This window comes from Ochotona princeps, chromosome 6 (assembly GCF_030435755.1).
Source record: "Ochotona princeps isolate mOchPri1 chromosome 6, mOchPri1.hap1, whole genome shotgun sequence".
In the NCBI taxonomy this organism is placed as follows: Eukaryota; Metazoa; Chordata; class Mammalia; order Lagomorpha; family Ochotonidae; genus Ochotona; species Ochotona princeps.
Window position 1 is genome coordinate 67,732,199 of NC_080837.1, and position 19,282 is coordinate 67,751,480.

At 39.3% G+C, this 19,282-nt stretch overlaps 1 protein-coding gene across 5 annotated transcripts in view; it reads left to right on the forward strand.

The window, feature by feature from the left end:
* ATL1 (atlastin GTPase 1) overlaps window positions 1-19,282 on the forward strand; it is a 76,725-nt gene that overhangs the window by 45,538 nt on the left and 11,905 nt on the right. For all 5 annotated transcript variants that reach the window (XM_058666407.1, XM_058666403.1, XM_058666405.1 and 2 more), the window contains 2 exons: window positions 1,119-1,175; window positions 18,742-18,834. In XM_058666407.1, the coding sequence (XP_058522390.1) occupies window positions 1,119-1,175; window positions 18,742-18,834 (150 nt within the window). The remainder of the gene's footprint in view (window positions 1-1,118; window positions 1,176-18,741; window positions 18,835-19,282) is intronic.

Genomic DNA, 19,282 nt, shown 5'->3' on the forward strand with positions numbered 1-19,282 from the left:
TCACTTTCTTCAGCCATGGCATTCTGGGCCTTTCCTCTAATCATGGGGCTCAGTAATCCTTGCTTTCTGGAGAACTAGACCACTTGCAGGAAAGGCTCTGCAGTGCTGGGAGAGCTGCTCTCCAGGGACCTGGGATGCAAAGCTGTGGGTCAGCATTCTTCCCAGCTCTCAGGAGCCTCAGTGGCTTGCTAATCTTGTGTATCGAGTGGCATTTCCTGTGGAGAAGGCCAGTCAGCCTGTCTGGAGAACACTCTTCAGCAGTCCACTCAGTCAGCTCTTCACTTCTCTGTTCTCCCAAATCTTACATTTTTGGCAACACAAAACCTCATTTTATGGTGCCTTATGAGTTCAGTTGGGAGCCATAAAAAAAGGAAAGGTTACGATAGTTGATTCTTCACTTTTTGAGCTTATTACTTTTGTAATAATCCAGGCTCCTATGCCATTAACTTTACTCAGGCAACAACTTCTGTAAGTGTACCTTGTGTAGTTTCTGGCTGTCTAGTCCAGTCTACCCAAGTTCTGCTTTGAAAGTTTCCTTCTCCATGAAAAAGAAGTCCTGCAATCTAGATATAAAAGGTGTTTGTTTTTTTAAAAAATATTTATTTTTATTGGAAAGTCATGTATAGAGAGAGGAGGAGAGACAGAGAGAAAGATCTTCCATCTGGTGATTCACTCCCCAAGTGGTCACAACTGCCAGAGCTGTGCCTATCAGAAGCCAGACGCCCAGAGCCTCTTCTGAGTTTCCCAGTGGGTGCAGGGTCCCAAAGTTTTGGACTGTCTTTGACTGCTTTCCCAGGCTACAAGCAGGGAGCTGGATGGGAAGCAGGGCTGCCAGGATTAGAACTTGTGCCCATATGGTATCCTGGCATGTGCAAAGCAAGGACTTTAGCTAGTAGGCTACCATGCCAGGCCCAAGATGTTAGTTTTAAAATGCAGTTTTAAAAAAATGTACTTTATGCTGCTAATTTTTATGTCTCTAATTCCTGTGGCTGTGCTTTACCTGTCTTATACTTATTTTCTGAAAATTATTATTATTATAATCTTAGTAATTTAGTTACAGAAGAAACACAAATCCTAAAGTCCTCTGTATGTGTTCATGTGTGTTCTTTTTCTTGTAGCTTTTCACTGAATATGGACGACTGGCAATGGAGGAAACGTTCCTGAAACCATTTCAGGTGAGTGAATTCCTAGTAGATTTTCCTGAAGACTCAGCCAGGTGTGTGAGTCACTTAAGGTCATGTTTCTTTCCTATTTTATTTAATTGAAGAAGCGTTTTTAAAATACCAGTTTAGTACTGTTTGTTACAAGGAAGATGTAGAAATGGACAGATAGATAAGATAACCTACACTTTCTGGTTCCTGCAAAAATATCAGCTTTTCTTTCTCCAACTCAACTCAAGTGATAACACAGAAAGCAGAAGACAGTTGATGAATTTGTCAAACATAAAAGGTAAAAACAAGCCAGTGAGACTCTGGGGACAGTGCAAGATAGCTGCAAGCCAGAATAGAACTTGACTTTATGCCAGGGAGGATATTGGGGGACAGAGTTTTTAGAGGTTTTCTGTCATTTCTTAAGTATTAATCTGTTCCAGTGGCACTGAATAGCAAACCAGCATCTAGCTTGGCCCTTCCTGGGGGCTTCAGAGTAGCTCAGGGAAACACCTGAGCTTGGATTGACCAGTGTCTGACCCTTTCAAACTCCCTTCTGCTCCGACTCATCCTAGTACACAACACTAAGAACAAAGCTATTATCACTAAGCGAAACTGCTGCTGCCAACAAGACCCAGAGGAGATATGGAGTTCAGCACCAAGACTGTCCACCTGAGGCATGATTCTTTCAGGCTAAGTCGATCAAAGGAAGCAGCAGCTCAGCTCCAGAGTTTGACTCCTCCCCACAGATGCATATCACTAACCAAGATGAAGATGGGTCATGCCCTAAGGACAGTGGGAGCATTCACGGAAGTTAAACAGCTAACAAAAAGCGAACTAAAATCAATGGCCAGTGATGGCAAGCAATTTAAAATGAGCTGTATTAGTTACCTGTTGCTATGCATAATAGATCATTCCTAAGCCACACACTGTTGTTATTGCACCCCTCCCCCGCCTATTTTTAAACTGATTCTATCTGATCTCATTCTGGGATCTCAGGACAATTTACTTAAATGTTAATGTGGAGGTGAAATGTAAGCCCAGCAGCTGAGGTGTCAGAGTACCTGAATTCAATACCTGATTCTGGGTTCTGATTCCAAGTTTCTTTAAATGCAGGCAATGGGAGGCAGCAAAGATGACCTCAAGTAACTTGGTTCCTTTTTTTTTTTTTTTTTTAATGGCAGAGTTACAAAAATATCTTCCATACACTGGTTTTCTTGCAGATGGCTGCATTGGCCTGAGGTTTGTCCAGACCAATGCCAGGAGCCCAAATTTCCATCCAGATCTCTCATGTGGAGGGCAGGGCCCAAGCATCCAGGCCATCTTTTGCTTTTCTAGGCACGTTAGTAGGGAACAGCCAGGACTCAAACTGGCACTCATAAGAGGTATAGGCAATGGCTTAACTTACTGTGCCACAGTTGTGGCCCTTGTCTTCCATTTTAAAAGTGAGTATGTGGGGCCCGGCGGCAGCGTGGCCTAGTGGCTAAAGTCCTCGCCTTGAAAGCCCCGGGATCCCATATGGGCGCTGGTTCTAATCCCGGCAGTTCCACTTCCCATCCAGCTCCCTGCTTGTGGCCTGGGAAAGCAGTTGAGGACGGCCCAAAGCATTGGGACCCTGCACCCGCATGGGAGACCTGGAAGAAGTTCCAGGTTCCCGGCTTCGGTTCGGCGCGTATCGGCCCGTTGTTGCAGCTCACTTGGGGAGTGAATCATCGGATGGAAGATCATCCTCTCTGTCTCTCCTCCTCTGTGTATATCTGGCTGTAATAAAATGAATAAATCTTAAAAAAAAAAATGAGTATGTGGGCCCTATAACTTAGTTGGTTAAATCGCCTTTCCTGTAAAAATGAGTCGGTGATCAGCATATATGAAGAACTCTTACCAATAATACTCCTGAATTGAAGTGGAACAATGTGTCTGCCCAAGTGCATTAGCAGGGAGCTGAACTAAAGGGAGCAATGTGTCTGGAACCCATGTCCATAGAAGATGCCAGCATTGCAGAGGGTGGCTGTAACTGCTATGCCACAATGTCACCCCTCCCTTTATTTATTTATTTATTTAGTTAGTTAGTTATTAAGATTCAGAACTACAGTTTAAATATACCCCTGTACATATAGGAGCCTGATATTCAGTAGAGATAGCATCACAAACTAGTGGAAATGGATGGATTAATAGCTGGTTTTGTAAAAAGTAGTTCGCCATTTAGAGAAAAGCTGGATTCCTCCAATAATGTATACAGAAGTAAGTTTCACAGGATCAGAGAACTAAATATGAACATGAATGCTGTAAAGCTGATTGAAATAAATGCTGGAGAATGCTTTTCTAACTGAGGGTGAAGTAACATTTACTTATAAGACTCCTCAAAAATTAACTACATGGTATCAAATTGATGGGTATTACTACATCAGGATCAAATATTTCTATTCATTAAAGGACTTTATAATGATTATGAATATATTTGTAGAAGCCACTGACAGTGTCAGAGGCCAGCAAAATGTTATTGTATAAAATATATGCTTCTGTAGATAAGTGCAACATGGGACCCATTATTCCAAAAATAGGCAAAGGATATTGATAGACAAGTCACAGAAGAAAACCTGAATGGCTAATACACTTTAGAACAGGCTTCAAGTTTCCTTGATAATCAGATCAAATTAAACCAACAATAAAATACCATTTCGTATGCACTAGATTTGGCAAAAGCAGAACAGGAATAATACAGGTGACAGGTAAGAAGATTTGTGTTATTGGGAATACCAAAATGTTAGTGAAAATGTACATCAGAGCAAGCAAAATATGTGAAGACACTGATTATAACATTGAGTTGTACCAGGAAGTTGGAAGCAACTTGAATGTCACTCACTAGAAAGTTATATACGTAAAATATAATGCACAGCATACTCTGGAACCCTTTGCAGCATCCAAACACAAGCAATCAAAAGTATAGACAGACAACAACATATCTTTTTATTTTTTTATTTTTATTATTTTTTTTAAGATTTATTTTTATTACAAAGTCAGATATACAGAGAGAGGAGGAGAGACAGGAAGATCTTCCGTCCGATGATTCACCCCCCCAAGTGAGCCACAACGGGCCGGTGCGCGCCGATCCGAAGCCGGGAACCAGGAACCTCCTCCAGGTCTCCCACGCGGGTGCAGTGTCCCAGTGCACTGGGCCATCCTCGACTGCTTTCCCAGGCCACAAGCAGGGAGCTGGATGGGAAGTGGAGCTGCCGGGATTAGAACCAGCGCCCATATGGGATCCCGGGGCGTTCAAGGCGAGAACTTTAGCTGCTAGGCCACGCCGCCGGGCCCGACAACAACATATCAAATTAAGCAGAAGCCTTAGATCAATACTGAGACTTTTATGATTTTTAAAAATGCTCTACATACACAAAATAATGGAATAGGTGTGAGGGAGTTCACAGTCAAGAAAGAGGAGTGGTAATCTGTGGAAAATCTGATTGATTAAAGCAATAAAGGGATCTTGACAAGGAGAGATAGTGGTATACTGTGAATGAAGAATTAGACTCTCCCCTGAGGTCTGGGGAGGTGAGCATGCGGAAGGAAGCAGAGTAGAATATAACCAATTCTGGCTTGCAATCGTCTAAGTTTTTTACAATATATACTAGACTTGATTGTGTTTTCAAAAATAATTTCTTAGGCTAATAGTTGAAACGTTGTGTAAAACATCAGGCTACTCTCGATTTTTTTCTTCCCTGGACCATTAGCTTACATAGATTGAGGAATTATTTCCAAGTATGTCCTGGAAAGAACTTTAGGTCTTCCCAGCAGGTGTCACTGCTCTGTATACTTGGTCAGGTGCACTAAAACCCAGAGTCCAACCAGTGCTGACAAAATAGATGATGGGAAGATAGATGATAGATATTCAGGTAGATAGCTACAGGCTTTGGTAGAAAATACCAGTGAGCTGAAAATTACAGGAAAAATTTCAAGAGATTGCTGCTTGTTACTAAACTATTTGCAGTTCGAGATGTCAGTGAAAAGAAAATGCAGAATTTTGGTGAGTGTGTCAACAGTGACTCCCAAAAAGTTTGATTTGTGTAAATCTAACCATCTGAAAGGAAATGGTCAGAGTGGCATCCAAAGCCAGATAATCATTTTGAGATTAAAACAACCAAATTCAAAACAAAATGCTGCACATCAAAAAATTCAAAGATAAAATACAAATATATTTAAATCTGGGAATCACATTTAAGGTGTCAGTAGAATATTTCATCTTTATGTTAGAAAAAGTACAGATAATGCCAAAATACAATGTCTTTTAAAAGAAATTTTAATTGAGGGTTCTTTTTCAGCTGGTCACCACTTTTGTTCTCTTCATCTAAGAAAATATCTATTCATTTGCATAAATTGTAGGGTAATTGTAAAACTGCCTGAGAGAGTTGTGGAGAATTTGAAATTTTAAAAAAATGGATACTAAAGCCAATTTATAATGGAGAAATTTTTAAGTCTGAAGTAAAATGGCATGTAGTAAACAAAATTTGTAACAGCAACTGTGAAGGCAATTAGCCAATGAAATGAATAGCTGAAGTGATAGATTAATTTGACTCTCAACCTCTTATGAAGTATGAAAACAGAAAGTCTCCAAAGAGGGAGTGAAAAGCTAAGTGAATTCAGTGAATTGGAAATGCAAATTTAAACAAGTGTGACTAAGTGAAGTAAAGTTTTAAAAGACACCATCTCAACCATTAACTCTGCTTTTTCCTTTCTTCCTGCCACTATGGCGGGAGGTTTGGAGTCTTTCCCTGCCTTGGAGCCTCCTCCCGCCATTGGGGTGAGAGTCACTTCTCTCTTTTCTTCAAATAAATCTTGCTTTGAAACCAGGAAAAAAAGTGTGGGGGTGAATGTTTACAGCTGTTGGGGAGGAGAGTGAAGCTAGCCCTGATTGGTAGCACTTGCTAATTTCTGTGTTGTGAACACTTTTACCATGGTCAATTTTAAGCTATCAGCACAAAGCCAGCTGATTTGAAAAATTCCTTAAAATTTCCCTGTTCCTTGTGAGTCCTTACAAGCCACTTCTAAATCATGTAGCACACCCAAGAAGTATGAGGATAGTTTTAAAAGTTCATAGAAAAATAAAAAATTAAGATGTAAGTTAATTTTGATGTAAAATTTGAAAGTCACTTTTGGCACACTGTATATTTTCCAAGAACTTTTGAAAATCATTTTATGCATGGACTTAATTTTTCCACACAAAAGTAAACTTTTAAAATTGTATTTTTCATGAACCTTTAGATTTATCTCCATAATCTATATTAAGAGACAGAATCTCTGACGCACATTATTTCTCCTTTTTTTTTTTTTTTTTTGCCTACTGTAAGTACTTAAATCTTTTTTTTTTCCTATTATATTTGAGAGACAGACACAACTGGTGACCATCTACTGCTTCAGCCCCTGCCATGTCTGCACTAGATAAGGCAAGGCAGAGGTGCAGCTGGGAGCTTGGACCCCAATCCAGCAACTCAATTGCTTGAGCCATCAGCGCTGGCAGATATCAAATCCAGCTACTCCAGTGTGGGCTGCAGGCTTATCCAGCTGACCAACTGCCCACCCCTGGATCCTACCTGTAATCCTTTAGTGGGTAAGGAAGGGGCAGTGTGGCACAGGGTTAAACTGACACTTGGGATACCTGTATCTGTTTGAAACCTGGCCACTCTACTTTGTATCCAGCTTCCTGCTAATGTGTCTGGGAAGGCAGTGATGATAGTCCCAGTGCTTGAGACATAACCACTCATGTGGGAGACCTGAATGGATTTCTAGGCTCCTGGCAACTGCCTGGCCCAGACCTGGCTGTAACAGCCATTTGGTAAGCAAACCAGTGTATAAAAAAATCTCCGTTGGTCAGTCTCCCTTTCAAATAATTAAGTAAATAAATTTTTTTAAAATTCCAGCAGTACCTTACTTTACTAACGTAACTGTTTCTTTAGAATTAAATTCTTTACATGAGATTTTTTTTTGTGTATGTGTGTGTGTGTGTTTAGAATTGAGAAGATTTAGCTGAGAAAAACAATATTTTTCCTGAATTTAAACATGGTTGTGGATAATAATCATGCTGGATTTATAAGGACTTTAGTTAATACTCTGTAATTTGTTCAAAGAACCCGGTGAAAGTATCTTGTCAGATGTGGTGGGAGACTTTGTGTCCGTTTGGGGTCTGCTACAGATGCTATTTAGACTTGTGTAAGCTGCACCTGGCCCCATGTTGCCATGCATTGGGATGGTCACACGCTTTGGTCGTAGGACCCTTTTTACTAACTATGGGCGTTTTCCATACTCTCACACAATATTCGGGGTTGATTTGCATACATACTGTTAATCAGCACCAAGCAAGGTTGTCTTGCCCTTCTTGCTGTCTGTTCAGCGGTTGGCTGCAGTTGACTTGCTCCCAGGAGGGACTCACCTGCCACCTCTGTGACTCTTGGTTTTCCCTGTTTGCTTGTCACTCACATCCTCTCTGTTCTGCCAGGGCTGGGGTGGGGGTTGGGGGCAAAGGGCTTTCACACTGTCGGTAATAACTGCAAGCTTGTTCTTGGAACTGAGTTGAAAACAGATCCCCCGTTACAGAGAATGTGAACTCTTAGAAGCTCCTGTATGGTACCACTCAGTGTGTTGGATCGCACCAGCTCAGGAGTTTACTACTTAACCATTTTATGCCCACTAAATATTTATTTAGATTACAGAGAAATGAAATCACTCTTCAATTTGCCAAAAAATTATATTCTCAAGAGGCCCTTGAGTCAGTGTTTTAGATGCCAGGACCTATCTCAGTGTCATTTGTGCAGAGTGTGTATGTTTATAGAAGGCAAGCCTACAGAAGCCTGTTTAATCTACAGTAAACTTGAATAGTAAACACAGTTTTCAGATATATCCAACATCTCCCAGGCATCACTGGGGCCCTGAGCCCTGAGGCAGGTAGAGAGTGCTGGTAGAATTTAGGCCTCTTGGCTAACTCTGAGATGGGTTTGAAAACAAACAACAAACAATTTCTGAGTCAAACCAGTTTTACTGAGTCTGAAGACCCGGGTTGGGGCCTGGGAACGTGCAAATCTCCAGATCACCCTCTGCACACACCGCTGAGAACGGTCCTTGCCTCTGGACACAGAAGGCTCTGGTAGAGAACGGGTGCCATTTCCATATATGCTTCTGTGGACAAGGGTTAGTAAACTCAGGTATGCCTTTAGTAGAGAAATGAACATAACCCCTCAAATTTTTTCCTGCACAAACTCAATTTCTCTTCTGAGAGGGCTCATTTCCTTGTAAAACATGTAATTTAGGAATGGTGACATTTCTTCTCTCTCTTTTTTTTTTCACCATTTCAATGTTAAGTCCTTCACTTTCTGCATTTAGTGAATTTCAGCTTTTTCTTTCCAGTGCCATTTCCCTGCACCATTGTAACAGACTTAAAAGCCAAGCAACGCCATGAACCTTAAAAAAGAATTCAGTCCTCTCTGTGAGAACAAAGTAAACCCTTTGTTGTCATTCTTTGAGGTGGAGTTGGAATTATTTGTGAGCAACGAGTCCATGCTAGTGTTAAGTCTTGGGGTGTATACCTGCCAGCAGGCCCCGAGGTCACAGAGGGTGAGACAGCAGTGTTTTTCTGCCATAAGAACCACCAGAGACAAGCTGGTGAGGAATGTCTGTTTATTGGGGGAACTTAAAGGCTTAAATGGTTTTAGAAAATGGGGAATGTAGAAGGGTAGTCCTGACAGCACTCGCACCCAACAATGACACTGTAAGTGGCTGGTAAGCATGCCTATGTCTCTGGACCTTCCAACCAAGTCACAGGTCACATTCCTCACGCAACAGGCAGGTGAGCTTTGACTCTGGACACAAAAGCTAGCACCCAGGTTAAAAGCTATGCCTCAGTCAAATTCATCACATGTGGCTGGCAAGCAGAATATGGGTTTCATTTGACTTCTTAGAGTTGCTTATCAGGGAAGTCCTTAGCACAGCTCGTCCAAGGACAGAGAAGAAAGACTGGGATGTGTCCCACTGCTTTTGCAATATGCCCAGTAAACAGGCCAGTTAGAGGTCTTGGTTAGCCAAGACTACTGTCAGGGGTTCCCCCAGGGACACGGTGCCCTGAGTACCTAGGTCTCCCACATGGGCTAAGCAGACAGAGCCAGGGGTGATCACCCACAGCTAAGGGTAAATTTAAGACTGCAGGAGTGATAGTAGGAAAGCTTGAATAATAAGCTGTCATGTTAGGATAAACCCATTTCTCAGTTTCTCATTCAAGTTGGGTGCGATATGGACAATAAAGAATTACTTTGCTCAAGTTTACTTAATTGTATTGAAGGACCCTTTATTTCCATGAGTTAAGAATGTTAATTTGCGGGCTTGGCAGCGTGGCCTAGTGGCTAAGGTCCTCGCCTTGATCCCATATGGCTGCTGGTTCGAATCCCGGCAGCTCCACTTCCTCTCTATCTCTCCTCCTCTCAGTATACCTGACTTTGTAATAAAAATAAAATAAATCTTTAAAAAAAAAAGAATGTTAATTTGCAGAATTCTTTCATGGTGATTTAAGCTACTTTGAAACAAAAACGTCCTTGATCAAATATCTGTGATGATTTTAACTGTCAAGTAATACCAGAGAAATGCATGACCTCACTGAGAAAATGAGAGGGTGTTGCCTGCCAGCTTGGATTAAAAATGAAAGGAGAAGTAAGGAGAGACGTTAGGAAAAGGGAGAATGCTCTGAAGAAGCGAACTCCAGTATTCCAGATGCCATCCAGAGAACACTTTAGGAGAGCTGTGAGTTGTGCGTCTGAAAATCAGTACTCTTCTTGTTACATAACATTAGCTCAGGGCTGTAGACCAGGACTCTCCCAGTTTCCACACTTAGACCCATGAAATGTGTGGAAAGAAATGTCCCCAAGCACTACATAACAATAAAAATGTATTCAGCACTGGTGTTATGCCAGGTGCTGTGCTAATTGTGTTTCTTACATTATTCAAGTGGATCTTCATCATAGTTCTGTAAAATAAGTAATGTTATCACTCCTCCTTTGTTCTTTCTCTAATTTTAGTTCAGTAAAGAAACACTGTGTTCTAGCACAGTTAGAAAAGTAATTCATGATCATATAGATCTCTAAGATGCCGAGCACAGCTTATTTGACCTGGGCCACAGGCTTGAAGCCCATATACTTAACCACCATCTTTCAGTGTCTCTCTTCCCCCATTATTCCCATGTACTTTTAAGCTATATTTTGTGATCCTATTTTAATGGGAATAGTTCATTTCACTAATTACATTATGAGTGTCTTCAGAGCAGCAGCTTGGGAGTGCACTGTTGTCATCTGGAGCTCCTACTACCATGCCTTTTTTATACAGCTCGTTTGTATTCACTAATGGTGTTCTATAAATATTTCATATTATATACGTATAGTTCTTATATAAGCAAACTCATTGGGCTCAAAATTGGAAAAGGTGGATTCACCACAGTCTGGTGTTGCTATTTTATAGCATCCTAGTATTGTCTCTATATTTTAAAGATAAAATTTATATACAAACAACATTGTCATAAATTGGTGTGAGAGTCTCCAAAAACACTTGCACTAGCTTAACCTTTTCTTGAATTATGGAATCACAGTCAAAAAGTTCTCTTTCAATGGGTAGTGGCAGTAACTTTAAGAGTTGGAAATATTACACTGCTGGGTGGTAACACAAAATGAAGGAAATGATACATTTCATTAGATAAGACTAACCAAGAAGCCTTGTTTTAGGTTATCAGTGGTGATTGTACTACTGTCAGCTGCCAAGGGGGTCATAGGGCATGTCGAGACTGCTTTTAGTTGTCTGACCAAGTTGCAGCTTGCTCTGAGGGAAGGAGGATACGCCTTGGCTACCTGATGGAGTAGTGACCATAAAAGACCAGGAGTCCTTGAAGTTGCTATTATCTGCCATGGCCTAATATTATGAATAAAAATCAAGATTTATAATTTGGAAGGGTTAGACCTCTTAGAGATTTTTTTGTCATCTTTCTGCCTCTGTCCTTGGAGAGTTTCGCTAAAAGAAATTCTTCAGTTTCTTTTTCAAAGATATATATTATAGGAATACTTAGCCCATATGGGACACTGATTCATCAGGTGGGTTTTCCAATGGCACTATTTTCAGCTGTATCTTTCTACAGGCTTCTGATTCTCAAACAATGTAGGGTTTTTTTTAGGTGGAGGGCTACATATTTGAGTACTATTTTCTTGACTGTGCAAGCCATATGTTATTTTTCTAAATTGACAGTTTCTCATTCATATTTTTTTCTTCTTTCTACATTTTATGTCTTTACCCCATATGTATTTTCCTTCCATAACTGTATTTTGACTTCCTGTATTTTGGTTATTAAGGTATCTAAAATATTGTTTGAAAACAGCTTAATGTCAGTTTTGAAAGTTTGCAACTGATTCATCTCTATATGGTTTACAAATTTGCATCTTAGTCCAAACAGAAGAGAAAGTCTTCTGAAATTATCTTCTGTGGTGTTTTTTTCTATTTTTGTATCTCTAAAATCCTTATATTTTTAAAGGTTTTTCCCCCCATATAAATAACTGATCTGTTTAAAAACTCTACTAGGTTTTCTTATACTATTGATTTTTTAAAAAGATTTGTTGTTGTTGTTGTTGTTATTATTATTATTATTATTATTTGGAAAGTCACATTTATCAGAGCAGGAAAAACAGAAAGAAAGATCTTCCATATACTAATTCACTCCCCAGGTGGCCACAATGGCTGGAACTAAGTTGCTCTGAAGCCAGAAGCCAGGAGCTTCTTCCCTCTACTGCTTTCCTAGGCCACAAGCAGGGAGCTGGATGAGAAGTGGAATGGCCGGGACATAAACCAGTGCCCATATGGGATCTCAGTGCAAGCAAGGAGAAGACTTTAGCCACTAAGCTATCCTATTGATTTTAAGACTTATTTATTTGAAATACAAAGTTTACAGAGACAAAAAAAAAACACACACACAAAAAAAACAAAACAAACAAACAAAAAAATGATATAAAGAGATCTTTCCATTCACTGGTAGAAGCTATACCAAATAGCTTCAATGGCCAGAGCTGGGCTTGTCTGAAACCAAGAACCAGGAGCTTCCTCTGGGTGTCTCATGTGGGAGCAGGATCTCAAGGATTTGGACCATCTTCCACTGCTTTCCCAGGCCCATTAGCAGGAAGATGGATGGGGAAGTGAAGTAGTTGGGACTAGAACCTGTGTCCATATGGCTGGCAGCATAGGCTTTATCTGCTTTGGGAAGGACAATTAAAAATATCCAGGGCCTGGCGTGGTAGCGTAGTGCCTAAAGTCCTTGTCTTGCACATGCCAGGATCCCATATGGGCACTGGTTCTAATACCAGCACACCCACTTCCCATCCAGCTCCCTACTTGTAGTCTGGGAAAGCAATTGAGGACGGCCCAAAGCCTTGGGACCCTGCACCTGCATGGAAGACCCAGAAGAGGCTCCATACTCCTGCCTTCAGATTGTCTCAGCTTTGGCCATTGTAGCCGTTTGGAGAGTGAACCAGTGGGCAGAAAATCTTCCTCCCTGTCTCTCCTCCTCTCTATATCTGACTTTCCAATAAAAATAAAATAAATCTTTAGAAATATGTGTCCATAGCAACTATCTTTGTTTAGTTCACCGTCCCCTTTGCTATTGATCTTAACCAATTTTTCCCCGCACTTGGTTCTGACAAGTGAACTAGTTGACAGAACAGATGAATTATGACAGTAAATATTAAAAACAACCCTGAGACCTGCTGCAAATTCCTCAAAACTCAGCTCTAGACCGGGGTTTAAGTTCAGCTTCTTCTATGTTATGATTTGAAGTGGATTTGTGGAGTGTGACTGTTCCTTTGCTATGAAAGCCCCTGAGGAAAGAGCAACTTGTTTGGGAGGCTAAGAGGAGGTACGCAGGAACTGAAGGGAAAGGGGGCAGTGAAGGTGCAGCTGAGCTGAAAGGCAGAGGAGAGTAGTGGAGGACAGTGAGTCACAGTGCTTGGTCAGCATTTTGTTTTGAGGCCTAACTAATGAACATTTGATATTTTATCTCAAATTTGCTCGTAATTATATTATTCATTTTGACATTTCAAAAGTTCATCATCATGACCACAATTATTTTATGTTTTTCTAGATGTTCATTTAGCATTACTAGTACAAACAGGAATATAGTGCAATACATATAGGAAGCAGAAATTCTTGTTGGAGGAAGTCAAGGCGTTGATATTAACAGATCTATCTAGATCTTTAACACACATGGTAGCCAGACGTGTATTGTTAAGGAAGGTGCCTTGGATTCCTCTAGGAAGTAGGGGCTAGGGCAATAACCCAACAATCTTTTTTTGATCAAAAAAAACCAACAATCTTTTTTCTGTTGTCTTCAGAGTAAGGTGCCAGTGCATCATGGTATAAACATCAGGAAATCTGTGAGTTTGAACATTTACATTGATTTCATGATTAATATAAAAAACAAGTATATTTGCTTATTTTTTACACATGGTTCTCATTATTTTGAACTGGGAAAATGCCCAGTGAAAAAAGACTAGGAAATGAGACTGAAACTTCCCCAGAAAAATGCAAAGTAGAGCCAAGTACACATACTTGGTTTCATTCATCCTGGTTCATGAACTTCTCTGTTACACATTGTTTCTTGGGTCACTTCTGTTTTCAAGATGCATGTTTCAGGTAGAAATGTTCCAAATGCAAATTATTATAGTTGGACCAAAATGGGCACCTATTTAAAATAAATGAACTATACAAAGATAGTTGCTATGGATATTTCTAATTGTCCTTCCCACAAAAATATCTCCTCTTTCCATGAGAATCTACAAAAAGAAAAAAAATAGAAAAGATAAAGCCCAAACATCAGGAGGAGGGAGATAAACAAGAAATATCAAAATCACACACCAGGTGTCTCTTAAAGGCAAGACATGATCCAGGAATTTAATATTCAACCGAACTGACTTTAAAGTATAAAAGCCCTAGTTGTCATCAAAATGGAAGAATGCAATGAATACTGTTTCCATGGCTTCCATTTCTGCTCAAGTATGAGCTTCAGGAAAGCAAAGATGGTGCAGAAACAGGGGATGATCATATTTTAAAATCAAATTTTAATGCTTCTATTATATATTCTTAGTAGTAGTAATACTGGTATTGTGGTGTATGTGTTTTAGCATTAAAAATAGTAATTATGGGGTATCACAATCCAGTCATCCCCTATGTCTAAGGATTCTTGGGCAAGTGGATACAGATACACACCCAGAAGTTTGGTGAAATGCTGTAGCCTTCATTTGAACTGGAAGTATCAGTATTAATTAGTGAAATATTTTATTGTACCTATGCACATAGATATAAAATATTCTAGCTTTGCCCGGTGAAAATACCTAGAAACAATTATCAACTCAATATCACCCTCAGAATTATAATCTTAAAATACCATTTCCCACTAAAAGAAGCCACTGCTGCTTAGAGGAATTATTCTAGGCCTGGAATAGGAAATGGACTTGAAATATCTTTTGAAAAAAAAAAGTCTTATAAAAAAAAGTTAGTGTTTTTCTGGGTTTTATTTTTGTATTTGTCAAATTTTTCAGTTTTCTGGAATTTGTCATTTGTGGTTTTTATGCTTCATTTTAAGCTTAATTATCTAGTTTCATTTTCTTATAAATGTCTCCTCCAACCCTCAGATTATAGTTGCTTCAATGCCTGCAAAATGTAAATTTCCACCTTCTTATATACCACAAGGGCATAATGCGAATTCCTGAAAAGGATAATTGAACAAATACAGTAGAGGAAGAGTAAAGAACTGATAGAAGAAACTTTTCTTAAAATGTAAGTCTTCATACTAAGAACCCTGGAAAAACTGACAAATTTCAGCAAATATATTTAATAACATTACTGAACTTTTAAGGACAAAAAAAAATCAATACAGACCTTTTCATAATAACAACCAGTGAAGAAAGAACAGATGAATGGTTATGACAGAGTTTTGAAAGAAAGTGTTAATCCAATAATATCATATATAGCCAATTATTCCGTTAACTGTGAGAGTTGCACAAGATTTTCTCAAGAAAATTGAGTACTCAGGAAAGGTAGTAAATCCTAGTTGTTGAAAACTGTGTGACAAAAACTAAGCCAACTTTTAATTTTTTCAAAATGAAAGTTTATAAATGGAGGAAAAGGATTTTTGATACACTGAATCTAGTTAGAGACAACACTAAAACCATGCAACCTAGAGTATTTAAGAGCAGAGTTTTATCTTGACCTATAAAATTGATAACTAAAAATTACGAAATAATTTATTCATCAATTCTGCTAAGCATTGCTCCTGTGCTATGCACTGTCCTAAAGATATTATAATGAGCAAGATTGCAATACATTTTTGCCTTTAGGAGCCTTATGACCTATAATTAGCCAAATTACTGTAGTAGTACAGTGGGTATTTGGTGAACTTTTTGCGTGTGTATGTGTGTGTGAGAATATCTACTTCTCAATTCTTCCCTTTTTCTTGCAACAAAATTCCTTTTTTCTTTGAGACATCCATTCTCTTCAGTTTGGGTAGAGTGATGCCACAAACCCTTACACACAGGTAAGGCAGTTTCCACTAGCCCCTCACTGTGACAATAGGGCATGACTCAGTACTGGGCACATGATCCAGGAGAAATTTGCTGATGTAGTTATCATGAAAACCTCACATGCATTGGTGTTGCTCAACTAACAGGAGTAAGTCTGGATTTCAGTGGTCTTGCTGGCCCTGATATGAAAAGGATCAGAGAAATCCTTGATATCATTTAAATATTCTGAATCCCACAGAAATCAGATATATCACTGATCATTCCAGTTACAGAACCAATAATAAATTCTCTGCATCTTTATTTGTCTGTTGGAATGGGATTTCATTCCTTACAACTGTCTGAAGTCCATCAGGTTCTAGTGTGATAAATGTTGTAATGGAAGAATTATACAATATGGGAGCACACACATAGCAATAACATATAAATTCTCTTATAATTTCCCCATTTCTGGGATATCTTTTATTTTTCATTGTATTTTTTTTAAAGATTTATTTTTATTGGAAAGTGATATATACAGAGAGGAGGGGAGAGAGAGAGGAAGATCTTCCGTACTTTGGTTCACTCCCCAAGCGGCCACAATGGCCAGAGCTGAGCCAATCAGAAGCCAGATATGGAGCCTCTTCCTGGTCTCCCACGCAGATGCAGGGTCCCAAGGCTTTGGGCCGTCCTTGACTGCTTCCCCAGGCCACAGGCAGGGAGTTGGATGGGAAGCAGGGCTACCAGGATTAGAACCGGCACCCATATGGGATCCCAGCCTGTTCAAAGTGAGGACTTCAGCTGCTAGGCTACCGCACTGGGCTCTTTCATTGTATTTTTAAACATTTATACTCAAAGTGCTACTGGTGTGATTTCAAAGTTAAAATAATAACAACAGATAGGAAGAGTGGTAAGAGGAACTCTGAGAATGTTAATTTTGTCATGGCAAGGAGTTGAAGGTAAAATATACATTAAAAATATATGACTCAAAACCAATAAGACTACCACTCAAAACATTTGCAGTAGCCCTAGTTAGGCACTGCATAAAAGGGAATGAAACATGGGTAATGCACACATAATAACTTAATTTTACTCATCATTAGGGATTTACAATTATTAGCTACTAAACCACAACTACCAGGATGGATGTAAATAAAAAGAAATTCCCAAATGTTTGGAAGGATGTGTAGTCTTAGGAACCCTCTAGCATTGCTAATGAAGTTATAATTTGGCCCAACACTTGGAAAAACTGACATAATCAACATATGTTTACCTTACTACCCATTAATTCTGCATGTAAGTGAAATCCAAAATAAATGTGTACATATGTTAACCAGAAGACACGCAAAATGCCCATAGCAGTCATAATCATGTAAGTTACAAACTGGAAATACTGAAATGTACACCTGAGGTAGGATGAATTAGTACTCACAGAATGTTATGCAAGGCTAATTACAAATGAAATGCAACTATGCAATAATATGGTAAATATCACATAGAATATTCAATGAAAAAAAGCCAAAACTGAAGTATCCTGGCAGAAGTCAGAAGAGTGGTAATCCTTAAGCAAAGCTTAACGAAGGGACCAGCGCAGTAGCCTAGTGGGTAAAATCCTCACCTTGCATGATCTGGGATCCCATATGGGCGTGGGTTCCTGTCCCAGCTGCTCCATTTTCCATCCAGCTCCCTGCTTGTGGCCTGGGAAAGCAGTGGAGGATGGCCCAAGGCCTTCAGACCCTGCACCTGCATGGGAGACCTGAAGAAGGTTCCTGGCTCCTGGCTTCTGGTCAGCTTAGCCCCGGCCACTGGGGCCACTTGGGGAGAGAACCAGTGGACAAAGGATCTTTTCTGTAAATTTGACTTTCCAATAAAAATATAAATAAACCTTAAAAAAATAATGAAAAGTAACAATAGACTATGTTGAGATTGTGAAAATCCTTTAAGTTATAGATTTGTGTGATACATTATGTATATACACATACATATATATATATGTATATATGTGTATATATATGTGTGTGTATATATATATATATATATATATATATATATATATGTAATCTCAGAAGATTTCAAAAGTAAATACCTGACTCCAAGCTCAGTGTTTTCCAAAGTCTTTTTTTTAATTTCTAAGATTCCATTGGAACTTAGGGTGAACATTTGCTTGAAATTCGACATCTTTGTAAAGATCTGAATTTCCTTTTAGTCAGTGGATTTCAATTATATGTTAGTACCTTTTACTTAAAGTGAAACATGTAAAACTATTTTTTTTGTAATTTTATTGTGGGGGGAGGCGTTTGGCTTAGTAATTAAAATGCCACTCGGGACACCTGCATCCCACATCTGTCTATTCCACTTGTGCTAACGTGTGCCCTTGGAGGCAGCACACGCTGGCTGCAGTGCTCAGGTCCCTTTTGGATGATCTGGATGGAGTCCCCTGCCCCTGCCTTCAGGAGTTGGCAGGCATCTGGAGGTAAATCTTGAATGGGAGATCTTTCAAATAATATTTTGTTTTCCTTGTTTCCTCTCTCCAGCCTTCCTCCGATATGTACATACCTAGAAAGACGTGGTTGCATCTCTGAGCTGAAATGTGTGGTGCATTTTAAAAATTCTTTTCCAGACTTCGCCACATAGGTTGAATGTTTTCTTATCACCATGTATATTTGTCGTTTTTATAAAAACTTTAAAGTTTATTTTAAAAAGAAAAGTTGAAACTGCTTTTTGTGCCTACATCCTACCTTCTGCTATAGCAAGCAAAACAAAATACTCACAGAGACGTACTCTACGCAGAAATCTCACAGCAGTTACCCAGCCTCATTCAGGCTGTTTCAGGGCCATCCCTGCCTCTCGCCTCTCAGTGGGTGTGTATCCACCTTGTTAGTCTGCAGGCAACTTTCTGTTCACGCTGAATGGGAACACACAGCATGGTCTCCCAGGGGAGGGGTGGCTCCAGATGACAGTGACATGATGGGTTATAGAGAAAGCAGATGCAATACTTGAAAGCCTCCTTGTCAATACTTTCTTTTCTTTATCTTTAGAGTCTGATATTTCTTGTTCGAGACTGGAGTTTCCCATACGAATTTTCATATGGAGCTGATGGAGGAGCCAAATTTTTAGAAAAACGCCTCAAGGTGTGTTAAGATACTTTTAAATATATGAAATTTCACCATAGAATTTGGGGGAGGCAATAATTTGTTGAATATTTGGTAGCCATAATCTCATTTGACCCTCATAGCACCTTTATGAACAAAGTTGACAGATAACTAATTATTATTTTGATTACTAACAGTAGCAATTGCAGATAAAGTATTATTTTATAGACATCTATAAAATATTTATCCCTAAAGACAAAATCTTTACTTCAGGAAATTCAGTTCTAAATCAAATATTTAGATTTATGTTTTAGGAAAGGTTTAAAAGTTGATTTAGCAGACATGTAATTTTGAAATCACTGAAGTCAGACTTAGAACATTCTGCTACCAGTTGGCTTTAAAATTAGAATGCCTCTGCTTTCTATGTCATGATAGTTTAATATTGCATGGATTGTTTACACTGAGTAGACCACACACACAAAAAAAA